The sequence below is a fragment of the Perissodus microlepis genome, chromosome 22 (assembly GCF_051167445.1).
Source record: "Perissodus microlepis isolate ML-2025 ecotype Zambia chromosome 22, ASM5116744v1, whole genome shotgun sequence".
NCBI classification, from domain to species: Eukaryota; Metazoa; Chordata; class Actinopteri; order Cichliformes; family Cichlidae; genus Perissodus; species Perissodus microlepis.
In genome coordinates, this window is record NC_140481.1 from 19,277,661 (window position 1) to 19,294,756 (window position 17,096).

At 39.2% G+C, this 17,096-nt stretch overlaps 1 protein-coding gene across 6 annotated transcripts in view; it reads right to left on the reverse strand.

Moving 5' to 3' along the window:
- Positions 1-17,096, reverse strand: part of LOC146362952 (CUB and sushi domain-containing protein 3-like) — a 388,582-nt gene that overhangs the window by 83,326 nt on the left and 288,160 nt on the right. For all 6 annotated transcript variants that reach the window (XM_084918660.1, XM_084918664.1, XM_084918663.1 and 3 more), the window contains 6 exons: positions 10,732-10,914; positions 10,102-10,428; positions 7,556-7,750; positions 5,134-5,272; positions 4,552-4,739; positions 3,424-3,612 (listed from right to left, as the gene is read on the reverse strand). In XM_084918660.1, the coding sequence (XP_084774786.1) occupies positions 3,424-3,612; positions 4,552-4,739; positions 5,134-5,272; positions 7,556-7,750; positions 10,102-10,428; positions 10,732-10,914 (1,221 nt within the window). The remainder of the gene's footprint in view (positions 1-3,423; positions 3,613-4,551; positions 4,740-5,133; positions 5,273-7,555; positions 7,751-10,101; positions 10,429-10,731; positions 10,915-17,096) is intronic.

Consider the following 17,096-nt stretch of genomic DNA (forward strand, 5'->3'; position numbering starts at 1 on the left):
CACCAGACTGTAGCAGTTCTTGCATAAATATGGGAGGATTCTTGGTAGCCTGGATTCAGACAGGCTTTCTATGGACCTCAACATGCTCACATGCAGGTCCATTTGTGTGTCTGTAGTTTTTATGCACTAAAATGACAGGTATTTCTAGCAGAACAGCAAATGCACATCAGCTGTTTTGTTCAGTAACAACCTCCAGCTTCAAGATCCATATGGCTAACTTGATATTGCTGCAGTGATTAACCACAACCTCACAATCATACTGTGTTTCATTGCCTTTTTGCAAAGACAAGTTCAGATGTTCAGACTAGTTTCGCTGAATATTACAAACATCAATCATCTGATATAGTTAGAGCTACTACCTAAAAGGCAAGGTTTATTGTTATATAACTAGTGGCCATCTGAACAATAACTGTGGAGGAGAAATCTGAAATATATTTGCAAGATTTTGTCGCTTTGCAATTCAGTGTCAGGAAACTGAGACATAAGCCGAAGAAAAACAAGGCTGGAATAATTTTTTATGTTACGTTTCCACAACATTAATGCTGCGTAATAGGTACATTGATTGTGTGCAAGAACTGTAAAATGTCCTTTGTCTGAAATATTTTTTCGGTTGAGTTTTATTCCAAGTGATTCAAGTCAGTGGTATTCGATGCAGTGAAGCAGGACAAATGTTTCCTGGAGACTACTTAAAACATTCAGAATCTCACAGCATGGCCACACTATGACCCGTGCTTGTGCCGAGATGCAGAGTTCAGACCAGGTCCAGAAAAGATTGGAAATGGCTGTAGGTCACTCTATGCATACTAATGCACGCAGACAGTATGTTGCCAGGTGCTCAATTTTTTTGTTGCTCCACTTGCTTCATCTTACACTGGCCTGGCCGAACAGTCATTTTCTTTCACAATGCAACTATAAAATGCCGTAAAAGGGAGTAAAAGAAGCAGGCAGAGGGTCAATCCTGAAAGTTCTGCTGCAATTTCTGTGAACAGGACATTTTACCAGGAATTGTAGTGTGGAGCAGAAAACCACCAAATCTGACAACTACACCCCAGCTCAAATCTGTACAAACCCTTCCTTTGCTTCCTTTCTTGCTCACTCTTGCTACAACCGCTACAACATATCAGGAATTGAAAATGTGCTCAAATCACAACAGGGGATCACTAACTTTACACTGAACCACTGTGGTTTTAACACCAGCACCGAAAACAAGAGGAATGAGAAGTCAGGAGTGAGAATATTTCCAAACTAAACAAACACATAGATTCAAGCATACACTCGCACACACATAGAGCGCTATTAATTATTAACATTTTCTGCCACAAGTTGTTTATTTTGAAGGCTGGCCTGCGTGAGAAATTTGAAACACCGCATCAGATTTTTCTTTTTCCCCATTCACTTCATTCGTTCGCCCTCTGCCTTTTAGATCTGCCTTCAAATGCCTGGTCAAATACAGTATGTACTGCACTGCTGCAGAGGTCTGCAATGGTGAATACTTGCATCAAACAAATCTTTCAGCTAATAAGGTTAACATGTTTACAAGTAACCTCTCAAAATGCTCAGTTTAAGAAAGTTTTTTCTTTTCTGCTTCTGATGTCGGTATGATATGATTATAACAGTCATGTCAAACGCACTGCTCTCACCGTCAATGCATACAGACATATTTTTCTTGTTTTCTTCAGCAGCCATTTAGAAGAAAGCTGGCTCAAAGGGAAGGGCAGAGGGGCAGTAATGGCTTTTATCAGTAACGCAGGCTCAGAGACTTACAAAGGTCTTGTGTGAAATAAATTATTTGAACTGTGAATCGTGTAAAACTATTCCAATGGACCCTAAGAATAAAAAACATGGACCTGGAAATGGGCATAATAGGTCCTATTCAAGTATAAATAGCACATATATGTTCGCTTCAAAAACGAAGCCATTGTGCTCGGCTGGCTGGGGTGATATTACTGTTATGTCTTTCATATTACATTATATACTTACTTGCCCTCATCTCTTCAAATGTAGAGTATGACGAACATTTGGTTTCTTGAAAAGCTTTCAAGGCTGAGTCGGCTGCCTTTGGTGATGTTTTGCTTGAATTTAATGTGCACTAGTTGTCAGTCATCACTCTATCCCATTTCTTACCAACTGCAGAAGCAAATAGTTCGTACACTTGTATGGGCACATATTGTGTAAACACCGTCTAATGGCTTTCAGTCTGCAAATTCCAGGCAGCCTGCTTGATGTTTGTATGCTCAAACTGCCTCCTAGGAGGAAACTGCTGCCAGTCCCAGGAACAGTGCAATTCAAATGTGGTTCACAAGCGAATGAGCCAATAAGCTGAACCAAGCGAGCCAACGCATAACCGATGCAGCAGTGTTGCATCTTTCTCTTCACCCACCCCTCCTGCTCCACCATGATCGGAATACGAGAAAGAGTGAGACAGTCACTGAGAAAGAGGGAGAGACAGAGACAGGTTTCCCTACTCTCCCTACCTAACCCCACCCCCAACCCCACCCCTCCCAATTCATTTGAGAGAAAAGAGGGAGGATGTGACAGCCAACACAGGCTCTCGTCAACCTTACCTCAAACATTCCTGTGTTCGTGGTTCACGCAGGAGAGGAGGTGACAGGAGGCACATGGATAAAAGCACCGCACACACACAAGCGCGCACGCACGTACACAGTGCACATGCGTGCGCACACAGACACGAACACATGCACAGTACTTGCCCACAGATCTCTAATCTTCTCCTCAAATCATCTCCTATCAGCCACAGCAGCCTTCACTGCAAATTGTTCCTGCGTGTGTGTGTGTGTGTCTATGTGATCAACCAGTGGTGTGACTCAGCTCCCCAAACAGTGATGGTGGCTCAACTTCTCCCCTTTTACACACACCTCATCCACTTTGTGTCTTTTGTAATGGATAAGGCAGATAATCTGCTTTTGTCTGAAAAATGTTTTGGTCTATAGAAGTGATTATGACTTCGGTGGACTGTCTGATCATTCATGAGCAGTGGATACTTATACTGTAAAATATCCTTACCAGGACAGCAGCAAAGCTGACCTTGTGCTGCATTGTGAATGTGCTACCACAGAGCAGACTGCGCATATTGTCCAGTGTCTATATAACACTATGTCCAGCATTAAGACAAATGCTTCCCTTTTATTTAACGAACCTTATTATTGAATTGGATGTAAAATATAGTGCTGCTATAATAATAATAATGCACAATAAAACAAAGCAAATCATTTTATCCTGTGAGTGTATCTAGCAGGGAATAGCTGCCCATTTCTACATAAGATACCAATACCGTCAATGCCAAATAAAGATCTTTTTCTGAGTGACCAGAGAATCAGCTTTTGCTCTAATGGAGAAGAACATTTAACATACTTGCATGAGGTGTAACATGTTCTGAATTAGAAGCTCTTTTGAAATATTTACCGTCACATGTAGGTAAGGGGTGGCTCCACCAGTGGTTCTTCTCGCACACTAGCGGCTCCTCATGACTGAGTCTATAACCAGAGTCACAACCAAACGACACCGTGGAGCCGATGGAAAAATCCTGTCCGTACCGAATACCGTTGACAGGGATGCCGGGGTCCAGACACGAGTAGCTGTCCACTGTGACGCCTGACAAAAAGAGTCATTTTGTTTGATTCAAAAATCATTTGAACATTACATGTTACATTAGATAAACAAAAATACAAAAATATGCAGTGCAAGGTAGACTGTTTGTAATTTGATTATCATCATGGTAGTCCTGGTGACAGCCACTGAGGTGAGAACCACAACAGAAGTGGTTTTGTTTATCTTCTCAAGTGTTTATATGCCATCTGCTGTCAAATTGAACATACACTTCAGATAAAAATGAAGGTGGAGTTTGAAGATACTGGCGGTCTACGCCATTAGTACTGAGTAAGTGGAAGAAAAACAAGGGGGTGGATGGGTGGGTGGTTTGGGGTCTTCTTGCTTTTAACTCAACAGAGTTTAAAGTATATCTATCTTCTGTACAAACAATTAATGCTTTCATTTTTTGTTGAAAAATTCAGTTCAGGTGCCTGGGCACCTTACTTTGGAGATTTTCTGGTCACGCCCAACTGGGAGGAGACCCTGGGGTAGACTCTGAACCCACTGGAGAGACTGCACATATCTCATCTGGCCTGGGAACACTTTGGAGTCCTCCAGGAGGAACTGGGGGACCCTGTGGCTTGAATACCCTGCTCATGCCAGTGCCAGCAACACCCAAATTCAATTTCTTTGTGGTCTAATATCTCATATGGATTACAGCTGGTGTGAACCAAACAGAGGATGGTGTCTAATTTTTAGTAGTATGATGTTGTGAGATCATGGAGACCTATTATGAATGTGGTCAGAAGCATACTTTTAAGAATTTGTCTCCAAAAATACACAATATAAAATATATTTAACAAAGTATCTTCATATGAATGGATCAGTTTTAAATGCACGTGTATTTTTCATTTTTTTGTGTAAAATTTGCAGCTATAAATGCATATGCACATGTGCACATACTATATGTGCATAGATATATAGTGTATGCATCTAACTTACTTTCATAGAGTATTCTGAAGCCAGCATTTGACCGGCTGTTATCAGTGGTAAACAGCAGATAAAGAAAGTTGCTGCTGCTGAAAAGGAACTGGGGGACTTGGGTGCCATTGAAGGAGCCAACCAGAGGAGACAGAAGGTTTGGACCATCATGGATCTCCAAGAAGTCATAACCCAGTTCTGTCTGGAACCTGTGAAGATAAAATGTCAGGACATTATATTATAGCTGATTGTGATTTAAAAACACTGATGAGATAATGAAAAGTTCTTTAAAGGTTTCACATCATTTACAGGTTTTGGAGCCAATTTTTTCACCATAAATACACTTAACAATTCGTAAACAACAGTCTATGTCTCGTCTCTACCAGCAGTTCACAGCCAAGAGAACACATAATTTGAACAAAAATATTGCCTGCCTTCCTAGTCAAAAGACAGCTTTGTCAAAAATTTACAGCCTAGAGAATTATGAGTCATGTGATATTGTAGGCGAATCTCCATAAACTTTAAATCTTGTAAATCTTCATTGTTGCTTGTTCAAAGCTCTTTCTAATATTCCGAATCAAAGAGTTACTGTATGCCACCCACCTGTCAAATGTGATTTTGATGGCACGTCCAGGTTCTGCTTCAATCACCCACTCACAGTTAAGGGAGTCTTTGTAATAACCAGGCCACCCAGGAGATAATATCACTCCACTTGGAGCCGAATAGTGGCCTCCACATGGGGCTGTGAGGGGAGAATAAAGAGGCAAGTGAGAGAAGAAGTACAGGACACCCAATGTGTCCAAGTACAAATTAATGTATAACAAAAGAAATGACAATACTGTGCAAAAGATTTGAGTCGCTGCTCACTTGCAGTAATACACTGAAACATGTAAATGATAGAAGTCCAGTGTATAAGGCAAAAACAGAGTGTGTACAATTCTAATAAAGTAGAAAGTCAATATTTGATCATCTTCATTCATCAGCACAACCTGAACTGACTTAGTCAAGCTTTATTGTAATTTCTTACAGTGGTCATTTAGAAGTAGACATTCAACCCCACACTGCTTGAATAATGTTGAGGTCCAGGCTCTGGGGAGACCAATACATGACTGATACTAAAATGCAGCCCTAAACCACGACAGAGCCTCCACTGTGGGCGTGACACTTTCATCTGACCTCCTCTGGATATATTGATGCGTCATTCAAGTCCTGTTTCAGGTCTTTATTGGATTTTATTTCCTATTTCTTCAGGACATGACTTTAAATTATCTAATGTAGATCATTTTTAGTCACTTCAGTTTTTGTCCTCCACTTGTCCAGTTTCCTCAGTTTTTTTAAGGACAGACTGTACACCATGCTTTGCCAAGTTTTTAGCTAATAGTGCTTTTTGAATCATCTCGCTGATGTCAAAATGCTATTTTATGCTGGTCAGTTGTGTTGTCTTTAAATTTTTTTTTAAGATTCAATTAATAAATGATGGGTGAGTGTTGCACAGTACTGTATAGTTAGTCAAGTTTAGCAAATCAGGCCCACCTGCTACTAATAAGTAGGTATTTTTATATTTATATTTACATTTTTATCGTTTTTCATTTTTACATTGGAGTTGTGCAAAAGCATAACTTCAATTTTACTGTTTACTTTGAAGACAGTGGACTTCATAATCTTGGGTCAAAAGGAAACACGATTTCCACACTTCTTTTTTCTTTTAGCTGCAAAAAAGTTCTATTATGTTCACCAGCTGGACACTAACACTGTTGGCTTTTGGCTGACAGCAAGCTGAAAAATGAAAAATCTGCTAAAATATTTATTACAAATGAGGGAAAGAGAAGAGAACAGTTTTATGCATATAAGTTAACTTGTCAGTGCGATTAACATTTTCCACACTAGACACGGGCATTTGATGCTTTGGCAAAATAGCATATACATAGCATACTGTAGGTTTACTTACCATTTAAATACTCCAAAAAACATGCAACAGATTCAGATTCTTGCCCTTGACAGAGATTCTGATGAAGCAACCCACAGCTTTGAATATTTAATAAAAATAAAGATAAATTGTGTGCTCAGAAATATGTCTACAGTACATGATGCAAGGCTAACATAAAATATTCATATTATGTAAATATACACGAACACTTAAAAGGAACATGAACAATCACTCAACAGTTATTACAATGTAGTATTAGCCTAGAGCCATTCTGCTGCACTCTTTTTTTCCAAGTTTATTTAAACTTTAACTAAGTGTCTCAAGTCAATTTGTTCTAGTCTGTACCTCCTGAATACAAGTAAGTGGATTTTCTATCCAAGTGGTTATAGACACACATTAGATACAATGGATCTTGGGACTTTAAATGACCTGGAGCATAATTAACACAACCCTTCTTTGTACTATCAAAGGCTCTGTCACCAATAGCTGTGTTGAAAATATCTTGAGCTAATTATATTTACCACTGGAGCAATTTCAAAAGCACTTGTGCTCTAGCGAACATCTCTTCATTCCGTTTGAGAATCGCAGGTCAAATTCGCATTTTACTTTTCTGTACTCAACAACTTTTACATAAGCTGTTGATTACACTCTGAACTTATGCGACTTTACTTTAAGGTAATAATATAATCGAATAATATAAATAACTTCAGGCAAAGTGCTGCGCCATGACTTTACTTGACATTTAAAGAAGTCACAGTTCTGTTTAACACATTCACATAGTGTCCAGTGTCTTTACTTTCACTTTTAGTTGCCGGTCATCTCTGCTGCACTCCTTCCACACAGAAAGGATTTTAAATTGCCAAGTACTACTACAGATAGAATATTGGTAAGCTATTAGCTATGTGTGTGGCAGCAGTTTATTAACAGTTATTTCCCTGGGTGTTTAGGTTAACTGGCCACCTCCATATTTTTCCTTCTGTTGAACTGACAGGATATAATTTCTGCCTCCACAGAGTTTTTACAGCATTAATGATGAGATCTTGGATAGCATATTGTTCCCTAGTTAATAGTTTAAGCAGCAATCCAGCCAATATTTACCTTCACATTTAGGAATAGGCCCACTCCACATGACTTTTCCTCTTTCTAACTGACAGGAGATGGTCTCAGTTCCTTGGGTTTTGATAAAACCGTCCTCACAAACCACAGAGATGGAGCTGCCAAGCTGGAAGCTATCTCCAAAGCGGCGAGCGTTGATGGGAATGCCAGGGTCTGGGCACTCATTATGGCCAAATGCTGTGGTAAAAAAGTTACAAGGAGACACAGATATGATGAGGGAGATATTGGAGACTAGCGCTTCACATAGAGAGACAGACACACACACGAGAAATGTTATTAAAGAATATGAGACCTATACTTTACAGCCATTCACAGGCTGTTTTGCCCATCATTTTGATGAAATATTTCAGAAGTGATGATACAGATCTATATGCTGCTACGTGAAGTCTTCTGCTATTCGGTCCTTGCCAGCAAAATATCTAAGAAATCTCTTGTCTGTTTTATGCTCCCATCATGTTGTTTGCACATATGATCGTTGCTCATAATACAGTATGTTTGCTTGATGCTTTGTATGCATCTGCTCCTGATAAAAGGCAAAGTCCAGCCTATGAATGCTCAGTTTGGTGTTTTTAGTTGATAAAGAATTAAAGATGCAGTCATAGAAAAAAAAAATAAAGTCATATACACAAAATGATGTGAGATGATATCGCAGATAGAGTGTGAGAAAATTCGTGGACAGAACACTTTGGCAGATATGTTTGCCGTCAAACCTAGTCTGATGCAAAGATCAATATCAATTTCCATTTCTGTTGCCCGGGATCCAGACGTGTTTTGCCTAAATTAGCTCAAAGACTGCAAGCGGGGGCAAGATCTTTGGTGTACATGCTGTATCCTGATGTCTTATAAGCTAGTCAACAACGCATCACATAGATTTTGATCAGCTCCAAAGATTTGCACAGATGACAACAATGTAAGGGAGACGGAGCTTCTAACTGTGGGTAAAATTCTAATGTCTATTCTAATGCAGGTTAAAGAGTCACGATATGATGTTTAAAAAAAGACCATTTATGAATTTTTGGAAGATTAATTTTTTTTCACTTTTGACGGAAATAGGCTAACTGTTTCCTCTTGTTTCAAGTCTTTCAAGCCTAAATACATCCTGGACCTCTCTATGTACTGGACGCACAGAGATGAAAATGGTATCTATCTTGTCATCTGAGTCTACGTTTGACAACAAACAAGCAAAAAATTGCCCAAAAATGTTCCTTTAAAGCTTCTCTTGCCTTTGCTACTACTTTGTTCTGCAACCTACACCTCTATTCTTAGCTGCTATAATAATCACAGGACCTCTCTTCTATAACCCGTTGTCTTCAGCGCTACTGAAACTTCTAGTTGGGAGTGAATTAAAAGAGATTTATCTAAATCAAACTGAAATATTTACTACATGGTTTTCAACATCTTGTTTAGAAGTTATGCCAAGTTTTACATGGAGCTCTTTGCAGATGTCTTGAGCCACCCCTCATTTATGTTGCTAGGAAAATAGGGAATATGTACAGCGATTTACTGAAAAGTGCAAACATACATACATATAAAGCAAAACCACACTTGTTTGTACAATCCTAATGGGCCTGGAAGTCAAAATTTGGTATGATCACCAACACAAGTCTGCAAAATAGTTTTCTAGGCTTCTTGAAGGACATTCAAGGCTCTTCTTTGGATGTTGGCTGCTTTTTGTTCTGTTCTCTATCAAGATGATGCCACAATGCTTCAACAATTTTTAGGTCAGGTCTCTGGGGAGGCTGATCCATGACTGATAGAGTTCCACTGTCTGTTTTTTCTAGGTATTGTTTTACTATTGGGATTGTATTTGGGATCACTGTCATGGTGAAAAATGAAGCTGTTACAGGTGTTCAGATCATTTCCAGATGGTACTGCATGGTGATGGTGCTTTTCTGCATTCATAATACCATCAATTTTGATAAGATCCCCAACATCACTGGATGAAATGAAGCCCCAAACCATGAGGTTTGTGTTACGTCGGTTCATCATTTGAGTTAGTGCTTTTTTATGCTTGAATTATTTATCGGTCAGTCTCAAGTAAGTTTCCTCTGATAATGGCCAAGTACAAGGATGGGAGTGAAAATGAATGAAAGAAACACAGCCTATTGTCCAAAGGAAAACCTTGAAAGACCTTCAGAAAGCCTGGAGAATTAATGCTCAAGATCACTTTAAAAGATCACTTTACAAGAAAGTCTGACTCCTTGGAAGTAAAATATAATGAAATGAGTGGTGGCTCAAGAGTTCTGCAGAGTACTGTGTAAAGTGCAATCATATATATATATATATATATATATATATATATATAACACTATATTGCTTCAAAATTAACAGTGCCTTTATTTCCGTGTTTCTGGGGTTTGACCTTTGCAAATTAAAAAAAAATATGACTATAAATTAAATTTCAGATTTCAAGCTTAACTTGGATTTCGTTCATGTAAAGCATTTTATGATAATTCTATTTTTAGCAGAGAAAACAAAGTTGCTCATTTGCCTAGATTTAGGCCAAAGAAAGAGGATGGAATACATACTACTGTATGTGATATTAAATCCTCTTCCTGACATAGAGTGATCAGCCTGAAACTCCAGCCTCAGTGTGTTGGTATTAGACGTCAGATGGGAGGGACTCTCAGCTCCAGAGAACCTCCCAATGACGGTGGCATCATTTGTCTCGCCATCTTTCACTGTTAGGGAATCATAAGGTGCCTCAAGGTCAAAGTCATTAAATGCCAAGTGTATTCTGGAGCCCGGATCTGATTGGATGAGCCAAACACAGTTCATGTTGTTCCCATAGCCTTCTGGGTAATCCGGTGAGAGGACTGTTCCTGAGGGAGCAGTGAAGTTGGACATGCAGGGGACTGTGGGAGGAAGAGAATTACAAAATCACAGACAGTAACAGACAGAGAGACAGACAATTTTCAGAAAGCATATGAGGGAGGGGAAAGGCATACAGGGAGAGAAATTTTCTGTTAAATATTCATCTCCACAGCGTCATCGGTCATCATGCGCCCCAGGCCATAATAAACTCTGTACTGTCGCCTCAGTGACAGGTCGCACTGAAATTTATCAACATCACAGCAGTGCACATGCCACATTTTTTTTAGCTCAATCCAATGCTGTCATATACCTGAAAATCAATTACAAATAATTCTAACACTTACATATGCATATAGGGATATTTGCAGACCACTGATTGTTGTCTTGGCAGGAGATCGTTTTTTCTCCAATCAGCTCAAACCCAAACTGGCATTCAAATCTCAGAATTCCTCCATTTGAAAAGTTGTCACCTTCTCTTATTCCATAGAGAGGAGTTCCAGGGTCTCCACAACTCTCTTTGTCTATTTCTGGAATGACACAGATTCAAAGGAAGACATTAACAGCAGCATGGTCCCCAAAGACGGCTATAAACAGTCCATGTTGACAGGAATCCTAACCTAAACCATTAAGATCATATGCTATATACTTCAGTCACTGTGAAAAAACAACCCATAAAAAGATAACATGAAAAATGGCAAAAAAAATCCAGCTGCCAAGTAGATGAAACAAAGTAATTTGATCATTCAGCATGAAAAGAAGAAAAAGAGTAGCACATACCAAAGGAAAACTGAAGAAAGCTGGGACTGACATAAAGTGCTCACTACATACAGCCCAGCAATAGAAAACAACTTTACGGAGACAATTTGTGAGTACTGACAAACTTAGTCTAAGTGTTGGGAAAATTTAGTGAAACTAGCTACTTGTTTACAATCATTACTTGATTCTTATTTGCATTATTTACATATCACTTTTGTAATACTTCTATCATCATTTGTTTTTTACAAGATCTTGCCTGTAACCCATGACTGTACAATTTGACAGCAGTAGAGCAGCAGTCCCCAACCTCTGGGCCACGGACCAGTACTGATCCGTGAGTCGTTTGGTACTGGGCTGTGAGAGATGAGGCTTGGGCGTGAAATTTATGGTTTTCGGGGTTTTTATCGTTATTTTTAAATCGTTTTTATTGTTAACTCAGTTTCCCTGGGTCTTTTCCCATGTGCTATGAATAAATCATCTTTTTTTGGCACCAGTACTGGTTTTATTTTGTTGTATTTATCCGCGACACCTTAAAGGCCGGTCCGTGAAAATATTGTCGGACATAAACCGGTCCGTGGCACAAAAAAGGTTAGGGACCGCTGCAGTAGAGGACACCTTGGGTCACGTGGACGGTACTTTTGAAGTAGTTTTCGGTGTTATGAAGAAACTCAAGGATGACAAGACACTGTAAACTTTAGACCTTATATCTGCAACTCAGCTTTACACCTGTTACTTCAGTTTTGTCACTTTAGCTAAATTATAAATTAACTGTTTTTGACAGCCAGCACACCAAGTGTTTCTTCCCAGAGTCTGGCCTTAACAACATTTGTGCAACCATGCAGTGCTATCAGTCTCAAATCCTCTGTGGTTATCTTACTGTGTTGTGCAACACTATGTCATGCTACAAGAGCTCATCATCCATTTTGAACAGAAACACACTGCCAACTGAATCTAGTCGTACTTGAAGGTGATTGGCTCTTGTTTCGCTGAGTCAGGCGAATTTCTGAAATGCGTCTGCTTCTCAGTTCATGTAGCCTGGAGCAAATTTTGTATCCCTCTCTTTCTGTTTCCTCCTTCCCCTGAGTTTGCAAGTATTCATGACACATCTTTTTTTTTTTAACATTGACTCTGACCATAAGGTTGGACAGATCCTTCTTCTGATTCTACATAAAGGCGCCACTGTGTCACCATAACTCTTTATAATATGTTGTATACGGGATATCAGGAAACATACTTTCTATTTTCCCAGCCTTCCTCTCCTTTAATCCCCTGCTCTGCTTTCCTGTTTTCAGCATTATTTACAGGAGTGGCCCATGGCACGAAGCAAAGGTGTGTGTGTCTTTTTGAGTGTGTGCGCGTTTCTCTGTGTTTCACTGTTGCTGCAAATGTGTGTCTCGGTGTGCGTGCTTGTGATGTATTGCATTAATTTCCATCATGACATCGTCTTTATGAGACCCACAGACTCAACCAATCGCAGCCTGCCTAACACACTTGCTTGCACGTGAACACACACACACACACACACACACACAGATGCAAAGACACATAGCGAAGGAATTGAGAACAAATTACTTTGGAGAGAAAGCGGCACGCTGTCGGAACATTCCTGTATTGCTACTGCTTTTCTTCCTCACATGCACACACACACACACACACACACACGCACACAGTACATGCATGCAACACACAGAGACTTAAACAAACCCAATCCCCCATATGCAGTCAGTGTCTTCCTTTGCATCATACACACTGATACATCCACACACACACACACACACACACACACACACACACACACACACACACACACACATATATATAATCCTATTGTGCTTGTAACAACAAGGCTGACAGATTCACAAAGGGGATTAGACTCCTCAAAGAGTATCTAAGAGTGTGAGTGAATATGTAACTTCTACATTATGTCTGGATTGCACATTTAGCTAAATTCCAATTCACACCATATTGTCCACAATAATACATACCCTGATGAGGTACAACAATAAAACCAGTGGCAAAAAAGAGTGAATAACATAGATCAAACCTTTCGTCCAGGCATTTACTGTAGGTTGATGTTAACTGTACAAGTAACTCCCATCTAAACACAAGATCCATAGGGGTTACTCAGGTTCTGTAAGAACACGAGACCCATCCCTAGAGGTCCTGTATCCATGACCTTGTGGGTCAGAGTCATTTTGGTGTGACAAGTATGACCTACACAGTATTAAGCAGGTGGTTTTCATCTTCTTTGGTAAATACAGGCACGTACAGACACACATAAAAGGGTAGTGTGCAAAATACACTACCTATTCCATATCTGAAAGAATAAGGTAATAGATTTTGGAAGGGATAATGAGACTGAGGGAAAAACTTTATTGGCTGTTTCTCTTTTGTGACAACTGTAAAATGTGCTTTAAGGCTTTGTTGCTAATGGTGAATGAATGCGTAATGTATCATATGCATAGTCTAATCTCTGCTATATGCTGCAAACTGTTTCTTTCAACTGGAGGCTGTCACTGTTCTGCTATAACAGAGGTCACAAAATAAGAGCATTAAACCCATTAAACCACAACAAATAATAATCTAAGGCAGCTTTTATAGCAACGGAAAAAAGAGGTATTGAATGGAAAGTCTATTAGTACTCTCAAAAAGGTTTGCAATGTGAAGAAGAAATGAGAAATTCAGCCCGTCTAATTAGCGTGTACTTGTCTGATTCTGTGACCTAAAGGGAGTGGCTCAAATTGACTTGTTCACACTGTAGACATCAGCGAGGATGCTCTGTTGAATAAAAATGATCTCATTTATTACACTCACAATACTGACATTCTTTTCTGCCTCTCTCAGGTTCCAAACCAGGCCACCGAGGAGCTTTTGAGGATTGATTTGATGGGAGATGTGTATAAGAAAGACATCAATTTTCTGTTCTCATTAAAACACACAATCTATGTCGGCGCTTCTTACACAACGTGCACAAAATGTTTCCTATTCAATTGTGTAACTTTCAAATATCAGCAAATCTCACTAAATTGGACTTCAGGATGACAAATAACAACTGGTGTGCATTCTTTGATCTTAACACATTATGGTGCAGAAATGTATCACTTCAGCCCGCTGTAAAAATGCCTTGGCAACCCACCCACATCCTGCCTCATGACCTTGTAATGATCATCAGTGAGCTTCAGAAAGACTCCTGCAATCATCTATGTAGAAAAAAAAAATACAGACCACTGAACGAGACACATGTTGCACATATTGCAGAGGCATTTTTGTCAATAATACTTTAGAGATGTTTGGTTACTTCTCTCCATCTAAATCATCCTAAAAGAACAAATCTGAACAACAAAATAATAAATAAATAATAATAAATAAATAATAATAAAATAAAAGTGAACGCGCAACAGCCGTCAAGTACACAGTATCAAATCAAACCAGAAGTGCAAACCAAGGCTGCCGAGTGTATAAAGCACCGTTTTCTAAATCTCGCTTCTGTTTAAAGTAAAAGCAAAGAGCTTAATGAGCTCTAAAAACCATCTGGAGCTCCTCCTCAATCAGTTACTTTATGACCAGCGAGGGTCAAAATTACATCTTGTAAGTAAACATTGTGAAATCAGTCTGTGTCTGTTTATTCTAACTTAGCATTTAGAGAATCCTGTGGACTGGGAAACTGACATCTGAAACCACCATCGAGCAAAACAACTCTTCGCTCATTGTGCCTGCTCAGTTACCCAATGCCATGCCTAATTTGAAATATATATAATTTATTAAGTCTTAATGTGAGAAACAATTAAATGCCTTGTAAATTTGGATGGAATGATCAGCATATGTAGCATTTCAATGCCACTGCCTGGACTGAAGATTACATGAGTTAGTAATTCATGAATAGAAAATGAAATACGCTTTACAGAGTCGTGATTAGGTAAGTTACCTCGGGAATGCGTACGCTTACAAAAAAGAAAAAAGTAAAAAATGCATCTAGCTTTGACTCACTACTCCAATACTCAGCTTACTGACTGTAACATTGAACCTTTCTGGTTATGTTGCAAATAAATATTTCATGAATTTGTATTTTATGGTCCCTCTGCCGCTCTCAATGAATGCTGTTTCATCCGGTATGATCAAGAGGGTCCTTCTCAATACCTGAACTATGTACAGTGGAATTGAAATACCACAGGCTCTGCAAGATCCAGTATAGCTTTTGTTATTCTTAGAAATACTGTGTCCACCAGTAAATAATATCCATAAGATAATTCGGTTTATCTGTCAGGCATCATTGCAAAGTCCCTCCCTCTTTCTCACTCTCCATTTAGAATAACTGTGCAATCTGATTAGTCCATAAACAGTTCTCATGCATCTATCCAGGTTGCACAGAAAAAAACCCCCAGACTGCTCCAAGCTGAAGAAAAAAAGATGAAGAGGACTGGACAAATGATAGACAAAGCATGGCAGGGTTAACACAGGAAATGTATTATAGATAGAGGTAAAGAGTAGTGTATTAGACAAACCTGCTGTCACACTTAAAAATGCATGGAAGCACAAAGACAGACAGAGATGAATTCATCACTGACAGCCATACATTGCGGTCTCTCTGTCTCTCTCAGCACACACATACATTAAGGATCCGACGAATCAAGGGTCATTGTGCCATAAAAATCCACCTTGACATCCTTCCCTCCAATAAAGCACATCACATATTAAAAACCATAAAGAGCAGATGAAAAAGCTAAAATAAAAACCTCAAAAGTAACAGCTGACATTATGGCTCGGTGATGGGATCGTGTTTAAGGCAGAATAGAGCAGAAAAACAGCAGCCTGTACACTCAAAGTCAAGTATGGGAATATCAGCGTTGATGTTTTTAGTCTTTCCTGTGCAGTATTAGCAGATAAGCTAATAGCGCACTGCGATAAACCTGGCAACACCTAACTACAGTAGAGAAAAAAAACAAAACATTTGTCATGAGATTAACACCATTTCACCCTTTTTTTCAGCTGGCCACGAAGCAGGCACTTGATGTTTATGCTGCACTTCTCAAGTCTGCTAGATCGGCATTATATAACACAGGATGATGGGATACTGCGAGAATGATTTAAAAAAGCTGGAGCTGGGGGGGATGACTCATCGCTGGAAACTAATTCTCAAAATCACCATTCAGATGTGTTTGTATGAAAAATGATTCAAATATTTGCACTTTGTTCTTTTAAGGTCACCATACATTAAAAAAAAAACATACACACAGATTTCTGTACTGTGTTTATGGACAAATACTATATGTCAAAACTGGTAATACAGATTACTTGCTCAAAATTAATACACAGTCCAAATCAGAGTTTTTCCTGGCTCAGAATTCATTGTTAGAAGTGAATACTGGCAATTACAAAGGCATAACACACATGGTAATCAATTTAATAAATAAAATTAAATTTATCAAAACACTCATTTAGTGAGTTGAAGGTAAGCAAGAGCCAATACCTTTTTTCAAATGGTAAGAATCAGCAAGTACTCCAAAGCGGACCAGAGGGTATCCTCTTTGTGGAGTGTTGACTGCTGCATCAATCCAATTGGCAGCTGGTGGGTTTAAATTATAGAAAGCAATGCTGGTACTCTCAAATCTCACTCAGTACTTAAAAGCTCAAAACTAAGATGAAGTGGTGGTGACGCTTGAATGGTGAAGCCCCTCTGCTGTCATACAAAGAATCTTAAAAGGCTTTGCAGCCAAAGCCGGTAGGAGCGGGCACGCTCCGTTTTGCGTAATTATTTTTAAATCCCGGTAGCACTGCAACCACGTAAGCTAGCGCAATAATTTTTTTTGCATATGAAACCGGAGGAGTTGTACTTACATCTTATGCCATCAGCTTGTCCTAGGTCACAGTTTCCTTCCACATAATGCTTTGCAAAAATTGCATAAAAAGCACTTGCAGCAACAAAAACATAATATTCCAGAAACACGCTTTGCCG